General features: G+C 47.5%; 3 protein-coding genes and 1 long non-coding RNA gene across 6 annotated transcripts in view; 1 reads left to right on the top strand and 3 right to left on the bottom strand.

Moving 5' to 3' along the window:
- Positions 1-18046, top strand: part of LOC110388714 — a 49104-nt gene extending 31058 nt beyond the window's left edge. Inside the window, exon 3 of the long non-coding RNA XR_002432959.1 lies at positions 17949-18046. This is a non-coding gene — a long non-coding RNA (uncharacterized LOC110388714). The remainder of the gene's footprint in view (positions 1-17948) is intronic.
- Positions 127-10771, bottom strand: KRT23 (keratin 23). Its single transcript, XM_021378197.1, has 8 exons — positions 9628-10771; positions 6124-6206; positions 4670-4826; positions 2902-3063; positions 2689-2814; positions 1982-2202; positions 1295-1326; positions 127-652 (listed from the first exon to the last, which is right to left on the bottom strand). Exons 1-8 carry the CDS (start codon positions 10042-10044, stop codon positions 549-551), a joined length of 1302 nt encoding a protein of 433 aa, XP_021233872.1. The 5' UTR covers positions 10045-10771; the 3' UTR covers positions 127-548.
- LOC110388666 (keratin, type I cytoskeletal 19-like) lies at positions 13888-21237 on the bottom strand. The gene is made up of 8 exons (XM_021378169.1): positions 17755-21237; positions 17363-17445; positions 16802-16958; positions 16228-16389; positions 15976-16101; positions 15621-15841; positions 14788-14813; positions 13888-14251 (listed from the first exon to the last, which is right to left on the bottom strand). Exons 1-8 carry the CDS (start codon positions 18283-18285, stop codon positions 14178-14180), a joined length of 1380 nt encoding a protein of 459 aa, XP_021233844.1. The 5' UTR covers positions 18286-21237; the 3' UTR covers positions 13888-14177.
- Positions 21339-26168, bottom strand: LOC110388672 (keratin, type I cytoskeletal 19). Of its 3 annotated transcripts, none has more exons than XM_021378185.1 (8): positions 25590-26168; positions 24013-24095; positions 23522-23678; positions 23109-23270; positions 22833-22958; positions 22509-22729; positions 22114-22230; positions 21339-21619 (listed from the first exon to the last, which is right to left on the bottom strand). In XM_021378185.1, coding segments are annotated over exons 1-8 (1326 nt in total). In that variant the 5' UTR covers positions 26049-26168; the 3' UTR covers positions 21339-21618. The 3 variants fall into 3 exon arrangements, with proteins under 3 accessions (XP_021233860.1, XP_021233861.1, XP_021233862.1); XM_021378186.1 differs by having other exon boundaries at positions 22114-22163; positions 25590-26167; XM_021378187.1 differs by having other exon boundaries at positions 22114-22142; positions 25590-26164.

Raw genomic sequence — 26994 nt, forward strand, 5'->3', positions numbered from 1 at the left:
ATCCGCGCCCTTCCAGCTTCATGCTGCCCTAACAGTGAGGAGTCTCTTGGGCCTGTTTCTGTAGCACTGCCATTTTGGGCAGGGGCATAGTTAAGAATAAGCAAAATCAGAAATTCCAATAACCAGTACAAGTAATGGAAAAGAGTTTATTGGCAGCAGTGAGGTATACGGTAAGAGACATGAGACAAGGAGAAAAAGTAAGAGATTATTCACTTTAAATTATAGTTAATTTGCAGAGCAGTAAATGAACCACAGATGGAGATTCGTGCCCCAGTGAGGCGTGCATAATACATATATTACCAGCTCAGACAGTCATCTTCATTGAGTAGTTTGGCTCCAGCATTTTGATGACTAAAAGCTCTTTAACAACACCAGCTCTGCCTAGCTCTCCGTGGCACTTTGTTAGGCTGCAGATCGCTTTAGGAGTGACACTGGCGTGTCCCCAGGTGACACAGCGGGGACCAGCACACAGCTGGCAGGTGCAGAGGAGCCAGCAGAGGCCACGCAGCAGCTCGCCAGGAGCGCAGGAGCTAGCAGAACGTTCTCCTTCAGTCTTGCTGGTAGATCTCGTTGATGGTGGAGGACACCAGCTGCCCATTCACGCTGTCATGCACAATTGCTTTGATCTTTCCATTGGTCAGTTCAGCGTGTTCTGGAAGAAAATGAAAGGTTAATTACACCAGACTTTGGGGAAACTTCATTTACAGTAATTTACCAGCTACCTCAACCGATTTTTCTTTACATGTTTCCCTTTAAGTCAATACTTATTATTGCTGTGTGCGAAATTTACTGAAGAGTCACCCGGGGCCTCGTCCAGGTCAGGGTAAATGAATAGCAAAACTGCATCGCAGCCAATGCAAATCTGACTTCAGAGCAGATTAACCTGCATGTCCGTAGGTCATGCTCGTACCAGAAGAGGAGTTTCCAGACATGCAGATTTTGTTTGCTCTCATGCTCTCAGACTGTTTTAGTCACCACATGGAGTCTTTATGCCTTCTCATATGCCATCAAAGCTTTAGTCTCGAGCCTGAGCTTTGGCCGTGTCTCACTGGCAGGGCTCAGGCTGTGGAGCAGCTGTGAGCGGGCAGACGCAGCAGAATGTGCTCTCAAGTGCAGTCCTTCACCAGCCCGATGAATCGCAGAAATTATTCTCAAATATGGCCTGCCTGAGAGCTAACCACAGTGCAAACCTTCTGTAGCTCTGTCGTGTAAGGTGACAATGATTCGGAGTTAAATTTAATAGGAAATGACGAAATTAAAAGTGACTATAGAGAACAAAATAAAGGACTTTTACCTTCAGCTTTTGATTCACGTGTTCTTATGATACTGTAAAGACAATGAAACAGAGACAAAGTAATGAATATATTGATTTTAAGAAGTTATTCTTCCCGCTCTCACTGATTCTAAGGAGACCTCGTACTGGTGTGAGAAGAGATGAGAAAGCTGGCCATGGTTTGGGCTGTGATAAAAAACTTGGAGCCACCCTGCCCTGCACTGCCTGCCAGCGGTACTCACTGATAAAGGTTGCCCATCTTCCCTGTTCTGATTTGGCATAAATAAGACGTACTTTATATCTGAGATGGGAGAAAAAAGGACAGAGAGGCCCAGACATTTCTGAATGTAGATTCAGACAACACGGAGATGGGGAAAGACAGCAGCGCCTCAGTGCAGGGTATTTGTTGCCACAGATGGCTGACCCACACGATCTGCACTTGTCTCCAGGCTTCTCCTTGACCTGGAATCTAAAAATCATTTTTAAATATATATATTGTTGTATTAATTTAGATAATCCAAATTATGTGGATACATGTTTCTCTGCATACTAAGTGGCTCAAGCTTTGTATTACGGTCCATCAAATTAAAATATCATCCCCTTATGTAGCTTGGAACTCACAAGCTTTGATTAAGTATAAACAAATGAACAAATAAGCTGAACAGAACTCTCTTCTCATCTGTTCCAGTCGGGGCAGCTTTGCCCTACCTGTCCACATTCCCTTCCAGCAGCAGGCGGTAAGTGGAAATTTCCTTCTCCAGGCGCGTTTTAATCCCAAGAAGAACCCTGTATTGGTTATGTTGCTGCCTGATGTCATGACGAAGCTGGCTTAGCTCTTCCTCACATTTGGAGATGATCTGCTGCATGTTTTGAAGTGCGACAGCATAATAACTGCGAGTGTCAGCCAAGGTGTCTTCCAGCATGTGTTTCTGACAGAGCAGATAATAACAATTCTATGGTTATGATGTATGTAGAATGTAATGCAGAAATGTCAGCAGATTTGGTCTCTGGTCAGAAGATCACAAAAGTTAGACTGTGGTCATTAAACACTTATGCACTTGAATGATTGTTCACGTGAAGATAGCAGAATCATGAAGTTGTGTTGTGTGTGCATAATGAAAGGCAGGAAATGAGTAATTTATCCCTGCCATATTCCTTATGCTCAAAAACTTTGCTCCTGTATTTTCTTTTTCCTCTCCCCGTATTTTGTTGTGAGACATGTGTTTTTCACATCCCGCTGATGGTTGCTGAATCTATTCTGCATATTCTGGCAAAGCATGGCCCAGATTTCAATTTCACTCTAATAGCTATAACAAAATTACACTCGGCATAATTTAAGCAAAGAATTGGTCCAAGACGGTTCCTAACAATTTATGATGCAACAGCGGGCAGCCAGAGATGTCTGCGATAGATACCTTACTCGTCTGCGCCTGCAGCTCGATGTCCAGGGACTGCAGAGTCCGTCTTAGATCCTTGATCTCGTTCTCATTGCTCTCTATCTGTTCCGGATTAGGAACTGCTGCCAGGGACACAGCCGTGCTCTGCGGAGCAAAGGCAAGAGAAAAGTTCAGGGCTTCTGGTCGGTGCAGCACCGGGGGTCTTTGAAATGAGCAGGAAAGAGCTGTTACCAGTTCTTTGTACCAACTGTCAAGGCTTTGGCGATTCTTTTCAATTATGGCTTCGTAATCTTCTCTTATTTCTGCTAGAATCTTGGCTAGGTCTTCAGGAGGTGGCGCGTTTACTTTTACATTGACTTTGAAGTCCTGCGATGAGCGATTTGCTTCCATATCCTGTTGGGATAGGTGGAGGAAACAAGCAAATTCGTTTATGAAAAGGAAACAGTTTTCATACCTATCCCTGTCTCATCTTCACTTCTGTCCTCCCGAAATACCCCAGACATTCCTTTTCACTGTGGTAAGGTTAACTGTTACATGCATTCTGCTGGCACCGTTTGGGAGGTTTGCATGGATAATGCTGTGACATGACTTCAACCAGGGATTGTACCTGCAGCCACGGCTGAACTATGCCAGAGAAATCAATCAAAGAGCGTAGGAAGATGTTTTCAAATAAAGTTTCTGGAAGATACATGCACTGAAGCAGTAACATTTTTAGTTTGCTTATCTAAAAGCAAACTAAAGAACCTAAAAGAACCTAAAACCTTTCATGAAAATCTAACAGTAATTTCATATTTCTTACCCTGTATGTTAATATTTATGGAACTATAACTAAGTTTACAGGATAGTAATATAAAAGTTCTATGTAATTGTTAAAGGAGTAATTGGATTAAAACATATAATTACTGTGTAAACAACATAATTACAGGACAAGTCGAGCAGGTATGGTAACATTCCTATGGTGTAGCACAATCTTATGTGCTAGGTACCATTTTCAGAAGCGCCCAGGCAAAGTAGCACTGCAGGCATGACATCACAGCCTCTGCAATGTAGATCAGCTGGACACAGCGATGGCTCTGCTGGCTGCCTTGATTCCAGGAACTGATCTAGCACAGCTCTTCGGTTTATGTCCTTGGCTGTGAGGGAGCCAGCCAAGGAAAGCTGCACCTACTGCTGGGTAACCCTTGTGTTTGCATTCTCCTTTGTAACAATCCACAGATACTGAGTAGGATGTTTGCTTCTGCATTAGGTAATAGCTGAAAGCAACATTAGTTCAAGCAAAACGAAAGCAGCATGTTGACACACAGTGGTATTGTATAAGGGGGAATAACAGATATTACTGTGGTATAGCTCTGAAAGAGGTCGGAGCAGCAGTTTTTTTTTTTTCTGACACGGATTACTATCTATTTAATTGTGCTTAGAATTTTGCAAGAATAAGTAGTCTTACTTGACTCCAGTAACCACTGTGTTCAGTTTTGATCCTCTGAGAATTCAGCAGCTGCTTAGCTCAGGCCAGCCTGCTCCAGGTCACCCCGATTGAGCAGGAGGGAACAAGGTGACCTAGAGAGGTCCCTTCCAACCTCAACCTCTGTGATTCTGTGATTCTGTGAAATGATATATCCAGAGCGAGGGGAAAGTTTGTCATCAGTCAAACTGAGCAGCAACCAGTAACCTTTCCTGTGTACATGACATCTCCTTGTGTGTATATCTAAGTATTTCTGAGAACGTTTATGTCAAACGTGTAAGCTATTAGCTACGTATGACGAATGAGTAGGTGACTAGAAAAGAGCCTGGGAGAAAACACAGCAAGCTGTAATCCTTACTGAGGTCCCAGTGTAACTGCTCAAGTTGTACATAAGCTTTATGCTTCATCTGAGTCTCATTGGCTTCTTTAGAAACATAGTTGGGTTCTGAATCATCAATCCCATTTATAGATTATGGATCTTACTCTAAGTTAATTACATGGTAGCACAGATTTGTGTGATGGTGTAACTTTTTCTACCTCCTCGTGGTCTTTCCTCCTGAGGATATGTTCTTCTCTCAAGCCTTCAATTTCCATTTCCAGATCTGTTGTAACAATGGTCAGGCCATCGAGCTCCTTGCGCAGGTTCTCAACATCGCACTGCACTCCCTGCCTCCGAGCCTTCTCTGCTTCATACCTTGGTCAGGAGAAAGAAGGCAAAGCCTGCTTACTGAGAGCAAACTGCTTCTAGCCTCTTGTACAAGTAGTAGCAAAGAAACAGTATTTGCAGTCACTGCTTTCTGTGCTTTTTTAAATGATCAGTTTTCAGTCCATCAGAAAACAGGAAAGAAGCCAGTTATAAACATCCCCCTGGCCCCTCACAGTTTGATGTCTGTAGCGAACCAAAGTCAGAAGGACTCTGCAGTATCTTCCCTTGGGCACCTGGAGCACTTCTGCTCCTCAAAATCTGACCCTTTCCTCCCCTTTGTGTGGGCTGTGCTGGTGTTTGTACACTCAGCCCCTCAGACTTACTCTATTCATTCCAGCCCCTCAATGTAGTTCCACTGTTGCCTTTTTGTGACCCTACTGAGTGATAAAGACAGGGAAGCAGGGTGACCTAAGGCATGCAGTGTGCTGAGTGCTTATGTTTGCTACAGTATTACCAAGAGCTGAGATTTGTAAGAAGCTGATCATCATCTGTTAAAAATAAGAACAGATAACTTCGTGATTCCTAAGAAATCTAATTAACAGAAATGTAAATTCCTTTCCTGTGCAAAGATCTGCCTGGAAGCTCTCAGTCCAAGCATTTTGGCTTTTTAGATGGTCTAAGAGCTCTGTCAGCAATGTACTGATCAAGCAAACTGCACTGAGAGCCTGGGAAGCACTGACCCAATTGCTGTGGCAAAAGACAGAGAATCTGAAGCAGGAGATGCAGAAGGACAGAGAATCTGAAGCAGGAGATGCAGAAGGACAGAGAATCTGAAGCAGGAGATGCAGAAGGACAGNAGAGAATCTGAAGCAGGAGATGCAGAAGGACAGAGAATCTGAAGCAGGAGATGCAGAAGGACAGAGAATCTGAAGCAGGAGATGCAGAAGGACAGGTCTTTCTTGCAGAGCTGGGTGGGAGAGGTGATAACTGCAGGAAGTAGATTTGGGCTGGATTAGGGAAGCGTATGGTGCAGAGAAGAGTTAATTGATACTCTCAGATGACAGCGTAAATGCCATTTGTCACCAGTATCAAGTGTCTGCTGTAAAACCTGCTCTTCAGGACCTGAACCAAGTATCATAAACACGGTGACTCGAGTTCAGCAATCATTTGAATGTCTTGCACTCTTTTAAAACTTTCTTTAAAATTACTTTTGTTCTACGTTGGTTTTATTTAGCCACTATCACCAGAAATCTGCCGTAAAATCAATGTCCTACTGGATTGTCAAGAAACAATATTTGGCTTAATCCTCTTTCAAACTGAATGAGGAAACAAAAGAAGAGCTTACTTGAGCCTGAAGTCTTCAGAGGCCATGTTAGCATTATCGATTTGTAGGAGGATACTGGCGTTGGTGATCTTGCCATCCTCAATCTGCAAAACAGAGAATCCAACAACGGGGTCAGCGTTGCCGTATGCTCACAGCGAAAAACCTGTGCTTCCTTATAGATGCCCTCTGCTTGTATGAAACATATGAACAGTAGAAGTCCCAAGTTCAGGAGAGCAATTGAATAAAAGTTTAGTTTCCTAATTCGTGTACATATTTCCACAATTTTTGTCTATAATCTTAACTTTTTATTTGCTTTACTTTCCTGGATATGATTGTTGTGTTTGTGGCCAGGTAGAAGGCGTGGATAATAATGCAGAAATCTCACGGCATATCACAGAACAACAGTCACTGCCTCCCTCTTTTTTTGTGAACTGATTTTGATTCTGTTTAGCGCTGTTGGAAAAGCAGCCTTGCTCATCTTCAGGGCAGATTTCAGAAAGAAAGATCTCCTTCTGTCTCTGTACAATTAAAATGCTGGAATTAATCACACGCTAAAAAATAAGCATCTGCGTAAAGACCTTGTCAAATCAGTGCTGTGATGCAGAGGTGTGATGATGATGGCAGCAGCGACTCCTGAGCAGGACTCCTTGTGTCACCACGTCTGGAGTTGCACAGATCTCCATTCTGAGGTTAACGCCGGCGTGTGGCTGTCACGATCCATCCCATTGTTCACTGTAGCTATACTGAAACCTCCGGTGATTAATTCATAGTTTTTGTTTGGCTTTCGAATGTTGAAATTTGCCCCAAAATGTGAAGGAGAAAGTGCACTGCGTCATTCATGTGGTGTACTCACGAGGTAGCTTGGAGCTATAAATCTGAATATGAAAAGTTCAGTATTCCACTCTAAATCTTTAGAGGTACTCTGGAACCTCGTACATAATTAGCAGCAGCTAGTAATTGTGCGGCATCATGTCCTTTCCTAACAAATTGAACAGAGAAGCGTGGTTGCAGCTGCCTTTGCTCAATGCTTCCGTACCAAAACGAGGTGCATTGTGGCCACAGAGAAACCATTCACCGATCAGAGAGCTCTCGGCACTTGAAGCAACACTTCCCACACCTACATGATTCACAGGGACACCAGGAAGTGGGAGAATTGTCCTCGAGTGTCAAAAGTTTACCTCAGCTGGTAAAAAACCGAAGGCGCTGGTGGAATTTTAACTAATCTCAGAACCAGAACAGACTGTACATTCCTGAGCAATTAGCAGCACACCTCAGGTGCTGCCCTGGGACGGGACCAAGGCCGGCTGAAGAAGCCTGACAGTGCCCCATGTGTGTCACTGCCTGGAAGGTGTTGTCAGAGGAGGCAGTTCTTGAAGCCATCCTTAGAGAAGGGTAAATTCTACTGCGGGAGGGAATAACCAAGAAGCCATGAGAAAGCACCACTCGGGTTCTTTCACTTTGTGCCATTTCCTACAAACGCGTCACAGCAGCACACACAGTTGTACTCCTAGCTGCCAAGGGAAGGGATCGTCCCGCTCTGCCCGCGGGCACCGCAATGTCAGAAGGACAGAAAGCTGTGAGAGATGGGGGGCTCTGTGGGCAAGGGGCGTGCGGGCGGCTGGCACCCCTGGCTTTGCTCAGGGACGCTCTCTGCACTCACTCGTTCCTCCGTGTGTCTTCTGGTCAGCAGCACGGATCCTGTCTCCCTGAGCGCTCTGCAAACCAGTTTGGTTATTTGGCAGTACCAGGTGCCTGAATATGAACAAAGAATGTACTGGTGTGTACACAAAAATGGAGCAAAGATTGCTTGAAGAACAGGTCTACTTCACTTTGTATGGAGCGGGGCTGGAGCAAGGCAGCTTGCTGCTCCTCCTGAACGTTCGTCTGCTCGTGTGGCCTGGGAACAGCGAGGTCCAGCACGTCGGGCCCAGGAGACTGCGTGCCTCCGAGTGTAGGTAGCCATTACATCGTGGACTTTCTGGGTTAGTGGATAGAAGTTCCTGAACTGTGTCTAAAAATCATTTTGGGTGCTGAATTCATCTCACCATTTTAATGAGTGGTAATTAATTTAATTATGATTAATAATTAAATGCTAAATTTTCACTCATTTTGCTGGCATGATGGAAATTGCAATAATTTATAGAGAAAGTGAAAATCCTGTGTTAAATCACTGAATGGTCGCCTGTAAATCGTCCTTTACCAGCTTGCTGCCCAGGACCAGCCCCACGTTAAGTGCTGGCTGAGGGGCCATGGGGCTGACCGGCGTCGCGCTGCGCGTGGCTTATTCAGCGCAGAGCGTTTGAAATAATGCTGTGGGTGCAGCCCATTTGGAAGCCAGGGCTTTGCCGCAGTCAGCACGGTGCTTTCAGGCACATCATCTAAGCCTTTTCTATTTGTTAATTTCAAGTCAGTGTGAAAGCATTTATATTCCTGACGAACGAGTATTCATCTCTGGATCAGTTAAAAAAGAGTGCTTAAGTGACGGGTATGGAGGCTGATGACCTTCCTTTATCCTTAAAATAGAAATAGATGATGACAATCCTGGCTCTCTTACGCGTTGCCTGTGGTCAGAGCACCTCATCTTCTGCCTGGAGGCAACGCATTCAGCAGCGAGCACGGCGTCTGGTCCAGCCCTGACCTCCACCCGCGAGGCTGCGGGACCGTGCTACTCTGAGGCCCTTTAGGAGAACATTCCTTGGGGTCGTGAGAATGCTACGTGAGCGTATCGCAGAAAGCGGGCGAAAACAACAGCATGACAGTTGGAATAGCTCTGCTCATTGCCCCGTGTGGCTGTGCAGTTAATTACGGCGATTAGTCACTGTGATGGTTACAGTGCTAAGCACGTTCATTACGAATACAGATTAATATTATGGTTAAATTTGAAGACACGTGAGTTTGGGAGACTGAAAGAGTTACTGCTGAACATTAATATTAACAACTGGCAAGAACCAGAATTTCTCCTTTTAATTATAGTGAAAACATCCACAAGGAATTTGTCACTGCTATTTCCTTAATTACAATGAAGTATTTTTCCATCTGATTACATAAGCTCATTGGACCCAAAACTCCTGGAGTTTCATTGTCTGCTGCCACAGGAATCAAAGAAATGAAAGGCAACAGTCCGTCTAAGGACGGTGTGCATGAAAGAAGGCACTCTCTGCAGGTTGCCTGCTTTTTAATTTGCTTGACTCGCTGTGCAGTCAGAAGGATCGTGTTCTGCCAGACGTGGTTCTCAAACCACAGTTTCATGTACGGCACCGAGCACTTGGCAGCATACGAGCGCCTTTATGCTCCCAGCCTGCGCAGAAGCCCCTCTCTTCCCTTCCAGCCTTCCTTGTACCCCGCTGTCCTCCTCGTGGAGGCAAAGAATGTTCATGCCCAGGTCCTGTAGCCACTTTCATTTGTATTTCTAACATACAAAATGTTATTTTGAATTTTCTTTAAAGGAAAGCCATCAGCACAAGTGAGGAGCCAGATCCCTTAAAGGAGCACAGAATGGCATAGTTGCTTATAGCGCTGACTTACCTGTCTTTGCATGTCAGTGACGTTTTGCTCGTACTGGTTGAAGTCATGCCTCTTTCCATGAGACTTTGTCCTGTGCCACTCTAGGATGCAGCTTTCGAGCTGAGCGTTGGCTGCTTCTAAGGAGCGGACCTTGTCCAGGTAGGCAGCTAAACGGTCATTCAGGTTTTGCATAGTCTGTTTCTCATTCCCACCCAGGAAGATGCTTTCCCAGGGGCGCTCGCCGAAGCATCCCCAGGATGCCCCTCCTCCGGCAGCCAGACAGAGGGGTCTGGCGGAGGAGAGCGAGGTGTGTGTGCCGCTGGCAGCACCGTCTGCACTTGGAGGTCGGTAAGAAGTTCCTTGCTGGGCCAAACCACACCCTGCACTACCCCTGAGGGACCCAGAAAAAAACTGGAAAGGGCCTTGGCTGGTACTCATGTTTAGCTCCGTTACGGATCTAACCCAATGTTTGACTGACTCGCGCTGAGCAGCTCCTTAGCCTTCCCTAAGCGGCTTTATGCCTTTTCCTGTGGGAGTTCCCTTCGATGAATGACTACAGCAAGATTGTGTCATCGTGAAACGTGCTTCCTCTTGGTCAATTCTGAAGCATTTATGAGCCTGCACACACTGTTGTTATTATTTGGAATCGCAGCCACATACCAGATTCCTTTTGCTTGTTTTCTTTCTTTTTTTTCTTCTCTTTTCATATTATAATTGTGAGGTGTGGCTAAAAGCAGTAGGTGTGGAACCGGATCAGCTCTGCCTCGGACTGTTTACTAAAACCCAGCAGTAACCGCATTGTGTTCTCCTGTTGGTGAGGGGGAGAGAACATCATCCCGCACAGGGCACGGGGAGAGCGAGGGCAGGGGCCGCTCTGCCAGGCGCTTTTCTCCTGCCGTAATTCTCAGGCTTCTGAACTGCAGCAGCCGGAGCCGTGCAGCCCAGCTTGTCCCACCGTGCCGTCATTACTGCACCGAGCAGCCCCGGCCTGCGGCTCCAGTGAAGTTAGCCGGGCTCTGTCATTGAGCTGCGGCTCCCGTACAAAGGCGGTGAGGCTGAGCTGTTCCCTTTGGCCGCCTCTTTCACACTGAAAAACTCGAGGGTTGGATCCTTTGCAACCTTTTCTACTCGTTTTATTCACTATTCCATGTGCAGTCATATTTCAATTTCAGTGGTCTGGATGAAGTAGATAATAATGCAGGAATTTATTGCTGTTGCTACTGTGAATATTATAAATATAGCTGTAGAAAATATTCAGAAGTTCGTAATAATACTCCAACGACTGAAGCTACCAGTGGTGTCAATTGACCTGGCAGTTGCGCAGAAACAGTCTTTCTCGAAAGTTCCAGGTACCCTCTGCAGCCGTGTAAGCCCAAACTAGGATGTGGCAGTGCAGCTCCTGCCGTGCCCTCCCCGTCCCTCCCGCACAGCGGCGGAGGCGCTGCCGGCAGCAGCCGGGCTCGGGGGCTGAGTTTGCTTTGCCGGGGGCGGGGGAGCGGGGCTGGGCGGGCAGCGGCTGCGGGAGCGGTGCGGTGCTCGGCAGCCGTGGAAGGCTCTTACACGCGATCTGTCACCCTGCACCGTTCCGCATTCCGAAGGGTAGGGATGGAGAGATGCTACGGAACTGTACTGTCCTGGGAGAAGCCTGCAGAATCCTTTTCAGTGTTCGTTTAATTTGAAATTCGGCAGTAACGAAGAAGCGCCGCGCTTCGCCCTGCGCTGCGGAGGCAGAGGAGCCGGAGCTGGGCAGGGATCGGGCTCCGCCTCGTGGCTCGGGGCAGCTTTGCGCTTCAGCTGCTGGTGCGCCGTTTTCTTTCCTATTTCTTATGCACTTGATGGTATAGAAATGCTAAAATTTTTAATTGTTTTGGGAAATTAATCACTGAAGGTTCCATTTTCCAATAAGCGCGAGGCATGGCTGGTAACAACAACTGGCACGTGCTGTTGGTGTGTGCACTTCACTGTCAGCACTGCAGCTTGAGAGTAACGGGAGCTTGAAGCACCAGGCAGGAATGGAGAGCCAACTTTAATGAAACATGAAAGTAAAAGGGAACCAATGATATCCTGCCATTCAGTTCATCTCCACAAAGCCCAGGGAAACTGAAGACTGAGTTCTCGAGTCTGGCAGATCAGCAAGCTAATGTTCTGTGAAATATTGCGCTGAAAAGTGAGTACCTACGTAACCATAGAGTCATGGAAAGGTTTGGGCTGGCAGGGACCCTAAAGCCCACCCAGCCCCAGCCCCTGCGTGCCACAGACCCCTCCCACAGCCCCGCTGTCCAGAGTCCTACCCAGCCTGGCCCTGATCACCCCCAGGGATGGGGCACCCCCAGCCGCCCCACTGGGAGAAATTCCTTCCTAACATCTACTCTAAACCTCCTCTCTGTTACTTTAAACTCATTGCCCCTTGTCCTGCCACCTCACCCCCTGATGAACGGCCCGTCCCCCGCTTTCCTGCAGCACGCTGTCGGCGCTGCGTGGCCGCTGCACATCTCCCCAGAGCCATCTCTGCCCCAGGCTGCATGTAGCGTTAGGTGAAATAAAACAAATCCTCAGTCTCACATGAAGTTACTCATGAAGCCGATAACGTGGCTGGTGCTAAGATGACAGTTTGCAGGAGCAGCCTGTGTCCTGCTCCCCGGCAGTCTCACCCGACATCACGCCGCTAGGAAAAGCAGAGTTGTGTTATCTTCTAGCAAGTGGTACAAAACGAGGGGACGTGGCACACGAGAAATGTCTCCTCTGAAACAGCTTTTACAAATTGGGAAAGATATCACACGGTTTTCCTCGAGCACGCGCATGAAGGATCCACGGAAAAGACCAAAAACCTTCATTCCAAACCAGGCACAGTTCCGCAGCTGATTTGACGAAGCTTGTTTTCAGCCAGCCGTGCAATCCGCCGAGTACGGAATGAAAGCAATGGTCAGGGTAAGAAAAGAAGACGCCGTCAGCAGGTGGCAGCATCGGGTGATGGCCTCTGCGTTCCCGGCGAGCTTTCCGGAGCGGGGAGTGCCGCGGGTCCGCGCTGCTGGGAGCCGCCGCAGCTGGATCGTCCCGCGGAGCTGCAGCGCGGCAGCCAGGAGAGCTGGGGCTGGGGCTGCGCTGTAAGCGTGGGCAGGATGCTCTGACAGCTCCACTGCGGAGCTAAAATCCTGTGACAAAGCGAAAACCAGAACAGTTACATTGACAGGAACTGAGGATGTGGGTGTTTAATACTCGTGTTGATAAGATCCTGGCAGCAAGGGTGCCCAGTTCTTGGGCATATGCTGTTACTGCTAGGGCAATATGCTAGTGCACCAGGACTGTTATGCCCTAGTAATGCATGCTCTATCAGCAGCAATTAATGCAATTACATCTTCCCGTAGAGTTTCATGGCTGCTGGTAGAGATGGTTGCCCTTGAAAATTACTGTTATTTTTGTCTGCAGTGCGAGGCAGTGTGGGTCCTCAGGGTACACTTTAAGAACTTGACCCATATGATGGGCAGTAACAAAAGTGACATTTCCTTACTTGACTGAGTTTATCTTTAACACCTTTTCAGTGACTTGCTATTGGTTGTGGCAGTCAACGTGAAATAAGGGAAGGCAGTTCCTGGTGACAGAACATGGAGCTCGTCTTGTGCAGAAAAGGAGATGGTTTCATGGAAAAAAATTCAATTACTGAAGAGCAAATTAAATGTTTTTTTTTGTGACAGAAATTGAAGAGATGTTTATATTCCTCTGAAAATGTGGATGAATACTGGTGTTGCTCACCAGTATAACTTTAAGATATTAATTAACTTGGGTGTTGCATCTGTATCTCCAAGAAACAGGAAATACAGGGATGGAAACAGGGTGACACAGGCTGCTCTCTTCCTTAAGTCTGGCAATCAAGAGTCGCAGCAAACCCTGCTTGAATAGTGCATGCTGCTGCACCCTGCCTCGTCCTTCCTGAAGAGCCAGGGCTATCTGCCTTTTCACTGCGAGAAGTGCAGGAAGATACTCTCTCTATATGTACATATTTCAGAAGTTGTGCGCTTTGAATTCAGAGCAAAGGGCTTAAGGATGTTCTGTGTTGTCTTCTTCATGTTAACTTCTGATTCTGGGAGAATCCAGTGGCACTTTGTATCTGTCCATTTGTCACCACCTTTCCTATGGTTGGCAAGGTTACTGTTGCTGTCACACAGGGAGTTGCCTGCATCCCAGGAGACCACGTCTGCGTTACAGGGAGCGCTGCGTAAGGAGGGCGGGTGGGCGCGTGAGTGGTGAGGGCAACTGACTACAGAAAGACAACGTCAGACTGAATGCATTTGCACAAGCAGGAGAGAAACTTTATTGTGTAGATTCTTTGGTAAGGATACCGCGCAGACACAAGCAGACATCTCTGACTGACAGAGCCACACGATCGTGTAAAAAGGGAGAGCAACTTCAAGGAAGGACATCAAGCTGTTGCACGTTTTTTGGATTACATTCTTGTGATCTAGCAAAAGTAACAGCACATTTCTCTAAGCATTAGCCAGTGGTTGGACTGCCCTTTTTTATAGCTGGTCCAGCACAGATGGTGTCATAGCAAGAGAGGATTCGGTATTTCTTTATTAGAATCTCCTGTCACGAGTGGAGGAAGACCTTCCGTCATCTTCTGCACCGCCACGGCCTCTTCCAGCAGCACCTGATGTGGTAGGAGAAAAAAGATCATTAAACTTATGGGAAAAGTCACACTGCCAACGCACAGAAGAGCCACGCAATGTTTCTTTGTTTGCTCGTCCCCTGACGAGCCTTTTTTCACACAGCAGAGGGGGAACTGCCTCTGCACCTTCACTTCTCCCCCTACTGGCCCACATCCAGTGAATCTCCCAAGTTAAGAAACAGGAGAGGTAAAGATACAAGCACAGTGCACTCTGCATGTCAGATATGGATCTCCTGCAGGTGTATGAACCAGTGGAGGAACTGAGGAATCTCTGTGAGATTGCCATGTTTTAGAACCACACGAGGAGTCGATGCAATCATTTTGCAAGCTACTGGGGTCAAAAGTGCACATAAAATAAGAAAAGTATTGTGCTTTCCTCTCCAAATGGAAAAGAAGGTGTTATTGCAGAGAGAATATGATCTGTGTTAATAAGAAGAAATACCAAGCAAAAGAAAGCTTATTTAATCCCATTGCTTGAACTCATTTCAGCCCCTCTTTAAGTCACATTTTTTACTTACCATCCTTAGGGTTCACTGGTGACAGCCTGCAGAAGAGAAGAAAAGTTTGGTCAGTGACCATCACTGAGTTTGTCCACTGACATGTTTAGGAGCCCCTGTGTGTGCACGGCTACGATTTCACCCTGCTTCGTCAGTGGCTCGATTCTTACTCTGCAGTCACTAGCGCTCGTGTCGCGGCTTTGAAGGGCACTGCTTTATACACTACAGAGAATGTGGACATCAGTGAGACCAGTTCTGAGCCTTGATTTGTCTCCACGTGCCTCCCTTCTGAAAATGTCATAATCTAGAAACAACATAAGGAGCTGATTCCCTCTCAGAAATCAAAAGTAGTTCCTTGTGTAGATCAGTACAAGAAATGGGCAGTAAGTGTTAGACTTTACTAAAGTCAGTTGTGGTCTATATGCAGTCCTCTTGTATTAGATTTTGGGTGTATGGTGATAAATATTTTCACCTTTGTGCAGAAAAGCAAGAGAAAGAGATACTGAGAACAAATCTGTATGGCACGTTAGGCTGAAGGCCGTGATTCCAGCACAGCAAGAGGTTACGTGAGACACGCCTATGGGGCCTGCTGCCTTCTGTGGTTCACTGTAGGCAACGTGTTTGCATTTATAGTTTCAAATTATCAGCACAACTGATCTGCAGATGTAGCTTGAGTGATAGCAGCTCCCAGGATGTTGCTGAGCATCTGTGTTGCCAGTGCTCAGCAGGCTGTATGTGCAATCAGTGTAATTTAGTAATCTGGAGTCAGCCTAACAACCACAAATTACTGCTTTACAATGTGCCCTGTTATTAACCTGATCTAATCATCACCAGATTTGCATATAGTAACGTACTGAGAGTCCTGGGTCTCCAGCAGCTGGCGGTACGTGGCGATTTCCTGCTCCAGGCGGCTTTTGATGTCCATGAGCATTCTGTACTCCTGGTTCTGGCGCTCCATGTCGCATCTGATTTCACTCAGTTGCTCCTCAACGCTGGTGATGAGGTTCTGAATTTGTGCCAGCTGTGCGCAGTATCGCCCTTCTGTATCTCGCAGGTTGGCTTCCAGTCCAGCTTTCTAATGCAGGAAGACATTAGAACAGGTTGTCATACAGATTCATCCCACAGGTGGAATCTAAGGGGAAGCAAGAGAGGAGGGGGCGGGGGAGGTTTCCGGCAGTGGCTTGCGATGTGCCGGGCACTGCTCCGTACCATGCTCAGCTGTGACTGCAGCTCGATCTCCAGGCCCTGCACCGTGCGTCTCAGTTCCGTGATCTCGGATTTGCTGCTCTGTATCTCCTCGGTGTGGGTGGCTACTTCACGGTTCAGCTCATCAGTCTGAAAGAAAAAAGCAACTGCAAAATTAGATGCCTAAAAAATAAATTAATTTTAAGCCTATCCCTTCAGCTGCAGCAGCAGTGATGAGGCAGTGCATCAGTTTGCTGTTTGCTGACAGAACCATACCTGAGTGAGGAACCACGCCTCAGCATCCCTACGGTTCTTCTCAGCCAGAGCCTCGTACTGTTCCCTCATCTCCGAGAGGATCCTGGTCAGGTCGATGCCGGGAGCAGCATCCATCTCCACGTTGACTGTTCCACTGAGCTGCTTGGAGTACTCCTTCATTTCCTGCGTGGGCACACAAAGGAGGTTATGCTCTGTATTCTCACATTCTTTCTGGCAGCAGCAATCCATGCAGTGGGATGTGGCACTTTAGTTATCACAGATCACAGGTGGGATGCACATAAAAACATTTCTCAAATTGTATCTCTCCATGTATGTGCTTTTCTACTCTCCGTATACTCTCACATACACATACTTATATGTATCTTCTGTGTGACCTGTGACATGCGTAGGAGTGTCAGACTGGGACTCTGAAACTCGTGGATCTGAACATTTTGGAATCAGATAAACGCTTCTCAGGACAAACTTTGGGTCCTTTTAATATCACAGCTTTCTCCTTATTAATGTTGCCATTCTGATTTTATTGGATAAATTCAAAGGGAAGCAATTTCCTCTCTCTGCTGCTAAGAACGCTCACCTCCTCGTGGTTCTTCTTCAGGTAGGCCAGCTCCTCCTTCAGGTTCTCGATCTGCAGCTCCAGGTCGGCCCTGGACAGGGTCAGCTCGTCCAGCACCCTGCGCAGCCCGTTGATGTCGGACTCCACGCTCTGGCGCAGGAACAGCTCATTCTCGTATCTGCAGTTTTAAAAAGAAACAAGCGTTGGCATATGCACGAGTTTGCATTCAGCGGAGCCATAAGTCAAAAATCCAAACTATTCCTGGCTTCTTTTCCCCTGTGATTCAGGCTACTAAAATAGTTAAGAGCATCACTAAAAAACTAAGACATGATTTACTTGTATGCATAGACAGCTCAGTAATCTGGTTACTGTGTTCCAAACCTTCATCACATCATTTTTTTTGGCCACAGATTTTTCATTAGAAGTTATTAATGAAAAGCATCTATCCATAATTTGGCAATATGTCTTTCAGTGGCTAAAGAGCTTTATTTTCTAGATGAGAAGCAATACTACACTTCAGAAAACTGTTTTGAGAAAGAGAGAAAAGGAGAGAGAAGACAAAGGTGTTTCAGATGAACTTACTTCAGTCTGAAGTCATCTGCAGCCAGCCTGGCGTTGTCGATCTCCAAAACAACTCTGGAATTGTCAATAGTAGCTGCAAGGATCTGGCAGTTGGAAAAACAGGACAAAGTACAGTGAGTGCTGTGACCTGAGCGCATTTCGCCGCGTTCTGCTGACTTCTTCTGCAATCATTTTAACTGCAAAAACCATCTCATTTTCAGGACACACCATTTGCTTTTTAAATTAAGGAAAGGTTTCTCTTTTCCGTTGGTCTGCTCCTCACCACGGGGAGCTTGAGTTTGGAGAATTCAAGATTTATTTTCTAATTGTTTTACTTGATTTCAGAGATGTGGGCTATGCATTTCCACAACTCCAGCGCGTTCTTATAACCCCCCTACTTAGGAGCGTCATACCTTATCTCGGAGATCTTCAATTGTCTTGTAGTAGTTACTGTAGTCTCGAGCTGGGCTGGTGGGAGCTTCCTTCTGGTACCAGTCTCGGATTTTGACCTCTAATTCTGCATTTGCCTCTTCCAAAGCTCGTACCTTCTGCAGGTACGTGGCCAGGCGGTCGTTCAGATTCTGCATAGTTATCTTTTCATTGCCAGAAAGAAGGCCATCGCCTCCACCAAGGACACAGCTAGCATCAAAGCCTCCACCAAAGCCAGCTCCTCCACCCAAGCCGCAGACCGCACCTCCACCAAAGCCGCCGTAGCCTCCTCCATAACCGCTGCCGAACCCGGCGCAGGATCCACCGCCGTAGCCGCCTCCAACGGAGACGTACCTCGCCGAGGAGACGGAGACGCCCCTGCCCCCAGAGCCTCCGTGAATGCTCGGGGCGCGGTAGGAGCCTCCCACTCGCACCGAAGACAGGCGGGAGCTGCCAGCACCCCCCAAGCCCCCGGCACCGCTAGCAAAGGAGTTCTGCACGGCGTAAGTAGTCATGGCTGCGGCGCAGAGTTAGGTACTCAGCTTAGTGCAGAGCAGGAAAGCGTGTGCCTTCGCTGCCTCGGCGCTTCTTTTATAGCCACAAGACAGGGTGTTAGGAGACAAACCCAAGCTGCAACCCTCCCTCCAAAGATTCTCCTCCCTCGAGGTGAGGCCAATTATGATGACATTCCTTACACACGGAGCTGGCTGTACATCTCAGGTGTAAGGGCTTGGGTTTTTTCTTTTAATTAAAATAAAGGGATGATTCAGATTGTGTTTTTCTTCAGGCTATAGTTCTGAAGCCCAGGGTTTACTTTTCTGACAATCAAGAATGGAAAAACAAAGCGAGTTCAGCCGCACCCACCTTACCCATGCACAGCAGCCACTGCAGCGATTGTAAGGAAAATAACTCTTCCCCAAACCAAGTTTCATTTAAGTAAAATTCTACTTCCACTGAAAAAGTACAAAATGTACAAAAATGTTCATGTCACCATCATTTCTTGTTTCTATCTATATTTTTTTGCCAGTAAAAATTTGGAATTGAATTTTCCATATTTTTATTCCTGTTCTTTGCTCAGAATTTGCACTTAAATTTTGGAACCTGAATTTTTATTACAAAAAGCACAGAATCTCAGCACTGGGTGGGGAACGAGCAGCATCCGTCGGTGTGCTGGGAAACAGGCGTGTTTAATTTACCAGTGCTTGTGGAATAGGTAAGAAGGGGAATACGAGACCGAAATTATTCAATTAAAAGAAGAACGTGGGAGGACAAAGTTCCTGTTACTTTTGGAAAACTAAGCAAGCTGAGCTTCAGATGAAACTGTTCAGATAGGAATTAACACGTGCAGCAATAATCTGCACTATGAAATGGGTAATTAGTGAGAGTAAGGTTTGAGAATCGCAGAGTGACACTGATGTTTCATTGAGAGCGAGTCTCAAATGCAGCGCATTTCAATTCCAACCATTTGCGAGTGACATTTGGGAGGCAGTAAGTCAGCAACTCAGCTCCTGATCAGCGCTGCGTGCTTGTGAGAAACCGCGTTTGGGAGATTTTGTGAAGAATTAACTTCTTGCTTACTGCCCTGGGTGTGTCAGCGGGGACAATGTCTGTGCGAGGAGTGTGGCAATAGTGCGGGTTTTGCAGAGAGAACGCTGTTCTGTGCCCAGGAGGTGACGCTCCGGTGACAGCCGCGGGCTGCGGTGACACGGCCCCGGCTGCTGAGCTGGGACACGGCGTAAAGAAACCGGGCGGGGGGGGAGAGCTGGAGCGGGAGGAACTTCTGCCATCTCTGGTTTGGAACAAACACGTTTTAAAGGAAAACTTTCAGAGCGGGAAAATTATGTGATTGCTGAACAACACAGTAACAACTGTGCTCTTCTTAGCACAGTTTTTGAGCTTTCATATCAATAGGGAATGGCATTAGAGTACACGAGGTACGTTTTCGGCTCAGCTGGGGCTCGCACCGGTTGCTGGGGCAGCAGAAGGGGTTTTCCGACATGTGCAGTTGTGCCCCAGGCGCAGCCTCATGGCAGCAAGCAGCCTCTGTACGAGGGGAAGCTGGGAGGAAGCACTTGGAGGCAAGAAATACCAAAAATCTAGCAGCGATAAGCAGCTAACAGCCCGATTCTGGGACTGTCCACTCGCACTTCAGCTGATTAGCAAAGGGAGGATATTTCATAGCTGTGGAAACATGTTTCAAACTGAGCTTGGACCTTTGCCATAGCGCTTCAGTTTTGCTTTGGGGCAGGTTAATAGTGCCTAGCTGCCAAATGTGCGTATCTGCAAGAAGCAGTATCGCAGGGACAAGTTGAGGCAAACTCACCGAAAGACAAATAGGTTTCTTTAAGCCCCCTGCCATGGCAACGTGCGGAGGTGTGCGGGCTGCTGGGGTCTGTGGGGCAGAATGAGCCTGCAGTAGGCAAGATCAAATTCCAGTTAGAAAATAAGAAATACACACACACAGAAACCAGCAAAAACGCTTCTATAAAGCACTGTCAGCTTCATCCGGAAACTTTGGGGATTTTTCATTCAGCTACACCGGAGCAGCCTGCTGCCATCCCCGTCCTGTCCTCCCCTCTGCTTGTCTCTGCTGATTTGTACTTCTCAGGACTGGGTTTTTTCCTGTCAGTTCTTCATGTCATAGTGAGACCACTGTCAAATGCTATAGAGCTCATTTCCAGGGGCTGAGCTGGGACTTGTGTGTCAGGAGGTGACAGGCGCTGCTGACGGGTCCCCTGAGTCAGTGCAGAGCCAAGCCCAAGCTCCGGCCTCTTCACCTGGAGAGGATTACCCAGCCCTGACAGAGCAGGTCCGCAGCTCTGCGCTGCTCCTCGCCATGCAAACACTCCTTTAATCTGGGAGGACTTACTAAAAAGAATGAAAGAATGTGTTCCCTCCCAAGTCCGAAGAGAGAAGTGATGAAGGGTTTGTCGCTGTCTCCCTGAGAAGCGATGACCCCGGGGTCCTGGCTCGCTGCGGTTCCCCCGCTCCCTGGGGAGCCGTGTGCCTCTGGCTGAGGAGTGGGGGCAGGAGGCCTGGGCTGTAGCCCCGGTTTTAATTTGACACAAGCCCAGAAAAGTTTCCTCGGCTGTAAGCTCCTGGAGTGACGGTTGGGAGTGAAATAACTGAGTTCTGATGGCCTGAAGTAAGAGTGAATGCATTCAGGATTTCAGCCAGGACGCCCTTCCAGTGACATGAGAAGGAAGGTGGTTAGAAGTGGCCTGAAAGCTCGTTACCTGTGTATGAGCTGAGGATTTGATTTTTCTGTTTGAAGACAAGTACAGTGGAATAGAACGTGAGTGAAGAAATCTCACCCCTGTTCCTCACTCCCATGTTTCTGCAGCCATTCTAACAGCTTTACATTTTGCCCTATCAAAACATTCTCTGGCTCTTGCTTCTTGCTGGAATCACACAGCATCTCTCTGTTACTGCCCTGCAGGGCACACAGCCATGGCAGCACATCCCCCCGGGAGCGCTGGGGCCGGGGGCTGCGCTGAGGGGAGCAGCTGCCTCGTCCTGTGGCTGCAGCCCGGCTCCAACAGTGACAGCACAGTGACCAAAGAAGAGCTGAGATTGCAAGGTCATCTTTATTGGAGTAGGTAGAAACAGCTTTACAGTACAAGAAAGAACTAGAAGTAATTAAAAACCTAACCTAGTCTGCAAATTAATCACTGCTAAATGGACCAATCTACTTAAACGTTGTGTGGTCAAGAATTTTCCGTGCAGTTAATTTCCAGCATTTCGGTGTGATTCCTCTGCATTTTAATTCCTTTTTTTCCTCCTCATCTTGAAGATGACATTTATGGGATGTTCAGTACTATTTTCCCTCCGCCAGCTTGTCTCTTTTTTCTGCAATAATATGGAGAAAAGAACAACTTTTACTTAACCAGAACGCATAGGACCATCACTGAGCTTAGTTTGTGTCTCATCTGTCATTCCCTTCTCTCAGAAGTTTTATTCTTCATAGCATTGGTTTGAATCATGCATCACTTCTACAATACAGCTGACCTTTAAAAGCAAGTCATACTTGCATGTTGGTACAATGCCCCTGAGCTGGCAGGCAAAAATTGCTTCCATCCTTTCACCTGGAGGAATGATTTGTGTGTTTTACAGCAGCAAAGTCTGACATTCGTTCCTGATGTCTAATATCATTTGATGTCTAAAACTTGTTAAATTCTACTCAGTCATCACTTGTGACTCCTTTGACTTTTTCTGTGACACAGATCAGTGCAGCAGCCCAGTCTCCGAAATGGACAGAACTACCTTAATGCATGTATTTATCCTTTCAGAAAATAAAACTCCTTTGGCTACTAAAGGTTTCGTAGAAGAGAAAATCTCCTTACCAGCAGATCCAGAAAGGGAGCCAAACAACCTGCAAGCAAAGAGAGGAGAGCTGAAAGGAGAGGAAACACATCGCGCTGCGTGAGATGAGGGTGTGCGAGGCGGGTTCTCTTCTCATGCTGTGTACAGTCAGAAGAAAAGACGCTCATCTCCTTGCTCTCCCTTTCTCCTCAGGAGAAGGAATCGTTACAAGAAATGTTTTTGTAAACTACAACAGTGAAAGAAACAGTGGGAGAGGATGATTTCTCTCCTGAAAAAAACAACTTGCTAAAAAATTCAGAATCCCAGCAGTATTTGAAGTCGTGTTTCGCGCGATGCTGCGGCACATGAGCACCGCGGTGTGGTCGCGCTGCGTGGGGCGAAGCACAAAGGCTTTGTGCCGCGAGCGGTTACTTACTGGGACTCCTGGCCTTCCAGGAGCTGCCGGTAAGTAGCGATCTCTTGCTCCAGACGAGTCTTGATATCCATGAGCATCTTGTATTCGCTGTTCTGGCGCTCCATATCAGCTCGGAGCTCAGCCAGCTGCGCCTCGATGCTGCCAATCATGTCCTGGATCTGCGCCAGCTGGGCGCTGTATCGCCCTTCGGTGTCTGCCAGCGTGCCTTCCAGCGCGCCTTTCTGCGGGCAGAGTTGGAGGGGAAGGGTTGCTGGGCTGCTCGCAGGAGGGGGAAACGGACGTATTTAATGTGTCTGCGTTTACGCGGTGCAAATTTTAACATACCATGTTGAGCTGGGACTGCAGCTCTATTTCCAGCCCTTGGAGGGTACGTCTCAGGTCAGTGACTTCGGACTTGCTGCTCTGCAGTTGTTCGGTATTGACAGCAACTTCACGGTTCAGCTCTTCGGTCTGAAAAAGGGAAAACGCCACATGAGGCAGGAAGGGCCTCTGAGTAGAGGTCCTAAGGCTTTCACTTTGGTTTTCTGTAGGTTACGGAGTAACTTTGTTTCCTTCATGGGTTTAAAAATTAGCATTTATTCAATATGAAGCTTTTCATACCTTACTGTGGAACCAGGCCTCAGCGTCCTTCCTGTTCTTCTCCGCCATGTGTTCATACTGGTCCCTCATATCGGCCAGGATCTTGGACAGGTCAATGCCTGGAGCGGAGTCCACTTCCACACTGACTTGGCCGGCTACCTGTCCTCCCAGGGCACTCATTTCCTGTGTTGATGTGGCAGAGGAAGACAAAAAAGGATACAATTGTAAATGAGAACGTTATGAACCATCCATCCTTTCTTCAGGGCTCTAAATGACTGCACTGGAAAACTAGCAGGGTGGATCTTTAATGTGCCAGTCTGCACAGACATCTTTTCTTTTTCACCGGAGAGCCCAAGGCAATCCCGAGGCACTCCACACAGGGCTTTCCTAACTTTGTCACTTCCAAACGTGCTTCTTGTTTGGTTTTCAGTTACCTCCTCGTGGTTCTTCTTCAGGTAGGCCAGCTCCTCCTTCAGGTTCTCGATCTGCAGCTCCAGGTCGGCCCTAGCCAGCGTCAGCTCATCCAGCACCCTGCGCAGCCCGCTGATGTCGGCCTCCACGCTCATGCGAAGAGCCTGCTCTGTTTCAAACCTTGAAAAAGCAAAGCAGAGCTCTCAGGCTAATGATGAAGACACCATGAAATGCGTTATCTGTTAGAAATGTATCTAGCACCATAGGAACTATGATATAGCAAATGTTGTCCGGCATTACACTTCTCTACACATATTTTACATGATAGAACATTTTCTGTGGTATAGGTGATCTCTTCAGCAGTGCATAAAGGGCTGAGCTGCAATGACAGGGTCGAACTAGTGTTAGTACAGGGATTTTACACACATCCCTTTGTTTTGTCACAGCCACTGCCCTTTGCCTGAACGGGGATTTTTGCCTCCTCGGGAGACTTTTCCTGTCAGAAATTACTCACTTGGTCTTGAAGTCATCAGCAGCCAGCCTGGCGTTGTCAATCTGCAAGACAATCTTCGAGTTGTCGATAGTGGCGGCGAGGATCTGCAATCAGTGAGAGTTCATTGCTGAGATGGAAACAACTGTGTCATTTCCTTTCCTTATGCTGAAGGTGAAGGAGTTATGATTGTATTTCACCCCTAGCTACACCAAAGCCAAGTGCATTTTATTTGGTCTCAATGGGAAAATATCAGACTATCTGCAGCAAATAGGCAGCACAGATTTGTCACGGTACTTCTGCCGTTGCTGTCAGCTATGGGTAGGGCCCCTCGCTTCGGTCCGGCCTGGGAAGGGCCTTTAAGCTGGAGTCCCCGCAGCGCGGTGCTCTCGCAGAGGGAGAGGCCCTGGCTGGGCTGCTCGGTAGGTGGTGCTTTAGGTGCGAGGCACAGAAGCTGCTTCCTGGAGAAAAGCAAAGGAAGCGAAGAGCGGAGCCCCCTGGGCAGAGCTGGTTCTCACTGCGTGTGTTCTTAACAGGGCAGTGACTGCAGGGACTGTGTGACTGCAGCATAAACGGCATGTTTGTGTATTGTAAACAGTCTAGGTTCATACTGCGTTTGTAAAGACTTTGAGCACATTTTTTTTTCCTTAAAATAACCAATTGAGTCTTTATTGACTCTTATAATTAATCATGAAAAGCCATAAAGGAAATGTTTCTTAGGAGTAATCCCTTTTTTGCCTGCCACTTTCAAAACTTAAAAGGTCATATAGAAAAACAGTTGGAACAACTCTAACTAAAGGGAGTAAAGGGCAGGAGGATGAAGAACGCCAAGAGGTGGAAATCTGATTCCCAGCTCTGTCTTTTCTGGAGCTCAGTTTCGGAAATCAGTAGAGGATGCGAATGTCTTAATGCAAGGAGAAAATAAATTGTGGGGGAGCAGACACAAACTCTGAGCTGAACTGTGAGAAGTAAGCCTCAGGTTTTCTGTCATTTATTTGCACAGTTTAGTCAGCTTCTAGCTGTGTTTTCCGGGGTGTGCATCACCTCAAAGTAATCTCGTGTCCGCTACCCATCGGCTGCTGGGGCCGATCCTGCACTGATACATGGGATTGATTATTTTATGTCTGCTACTTCCTTCTTCCACATGCAAAGTGTTTCAACATTCTTATTTCAATTGCTAGCTTAAGTAGGTGAAATGTACAATGAAATGTGTAGTTATGTTCATGAGATCACGAGCTACTATCTTCACATTTACAAAACTGCACTTTACTGTAACAGCAGTGTGCATGCGCCTGCCTGAAGTTCACGAGCTGCATGGCGGGTCAGACTGCTGGGCTTTTTTAAGAGCAAACACTGTCAGAGGATGGAGCACCGGGGTGTCTCAGACGAGCTCTTCTGCACATTCTTCCAGCTAACATTTAAAAACTCAGATGATTTCATACTGCACATTTCTCTACCTGCCCTGACCAGCGATTGCATTTTCATTTCATCTTCCTCCTTTTCAGACCTCGCTGCCTTCTGGCTCTTCTCCTAGGGGGACTTTTCTCTTTGGGTTTTTATGCTTCCTTCTAAGGTGCTTTTTAGTAAATCCTACCACTTACCTGCTCTCGGAGGTCTTCAATAGCCTTGTAATAAGGGCTGTAGTCTCGAGCGGGGCCTGGTCCTTGTTTCAGGTACCATTCGCGGATTTTACTTTCAAGATCCGTGTTCGCTTCTTCCAACGCGCGCACTTTGTCCAGGTAGGACGCCAGGCGGTCGTTCAGGTTTTGCATCGTTGTCTTTTCATTCCCTGAGAGGAGACCATCACCAGAGCCCAAGCCACCACCATAGCCACCAGCGAAGCCTCCACTAAAGCTGCTGCTGAAGCCACCTCCATATCCACCGCCCAGGCCGCTTCCTAGGCCAGAAGAGACAAATCTAGCGGCAGAGACTGACACACCCGTGCCGCCGGATCCGCCGTGGATGCTCGGAGCCCTGAAGGAGCCGCCGCCCAAACGGAGCGAGCGGCCGCCAGCCCCCCCCGCCACGGAGGTGGTTTGCCTGAAGCTGTAACTCGCCATAGAGAGCAACAGCAAGGACCCGAAGCGAGCTGCGGTTTGTGATCCTGAAGCAGGAATGCGTGCTCCTTTCCCCTACCCCACCTCTTTTATGCCTGTGACAATGGGAGTTGTCTCCAGAATGTGTTATCTGAGACCCGTGGAATTTATCGGCCGTAAGCCCTCTGCCAACACAGAAATTCCTCTCATTGGTCAGTTGCTGAGAAGCGAGCAGGGTTTCATTCCCAAATACCTTTACACGAGGAGCTGATTCCCTCCCCCCGGCTGCGGAGGAAGAAGGTGGGATGGAGGGGAGGGGTTGCTCTGCTGGGGGGAGCAGCCATCAGTGTGGCTCGAGTTTACGTGCAGGGAGCAGAAGGGCTGGCAGCACACGGCCCCGCTCAGCCTACGCTGCGTCCCTCACGGAGCCACACGGCGACTTGCTACCTGCTGCCTCGGGAAAGTTAAAATACAGAGCGATTAGGTTCGTAACTGGCAGACTGATAACGGAGCCTGAAGGGAGCCCACATGGAGAACAGCTGCGTGCTAATGAACTGACAGAACTATTCTATTCTATTCTAAAATCTTAAGTTTGTTTCTTTGATCTCATTTCCTTTTGGGCCAACAGCAGAAGGGAGGATCTGACAGAGAATGTGTCTGGTGTGAAGGAGTCTATTTCTGTACAGAAACAAGAATCCTTTTCAAGGAGGCGTTGCTGTGTTTGTAGCAGAGATAGGCATTAAACTTCCCTGAGCAGTACCTGGGGAGTCAGCAACAACAGAAACAAGGGCCCAATTACGTGTTCAGACCTTTCGTTACTACCAAGAGAGGGAAGTAAACAGAAGAAACATACTCACATTGTTTTCTGGGCTCTGAGAGTAATGGAAATGTCATTTCTCAAGTGTTTAAGCCCAGTTCTCCAAGGTGAATTTTTAAAAGCAATGTTGCTTTTATCACTTCAAGCTCCCCC

Source organism: Numida meleagris, chromosome 26 (genome assembly GCF_002078875.1).
Source record: "Numida meleagris isolate 19003 breed g44 Domestic line chromosome 26, NumMel1.0, whole genome shotgun sequence".
In the NCBI taxonomy this organism is placed as follows: Eukaryota; Metazoa; Chordata; class Aves; order Galliformes; family Numididae; genus Numida; species Numida meleagris.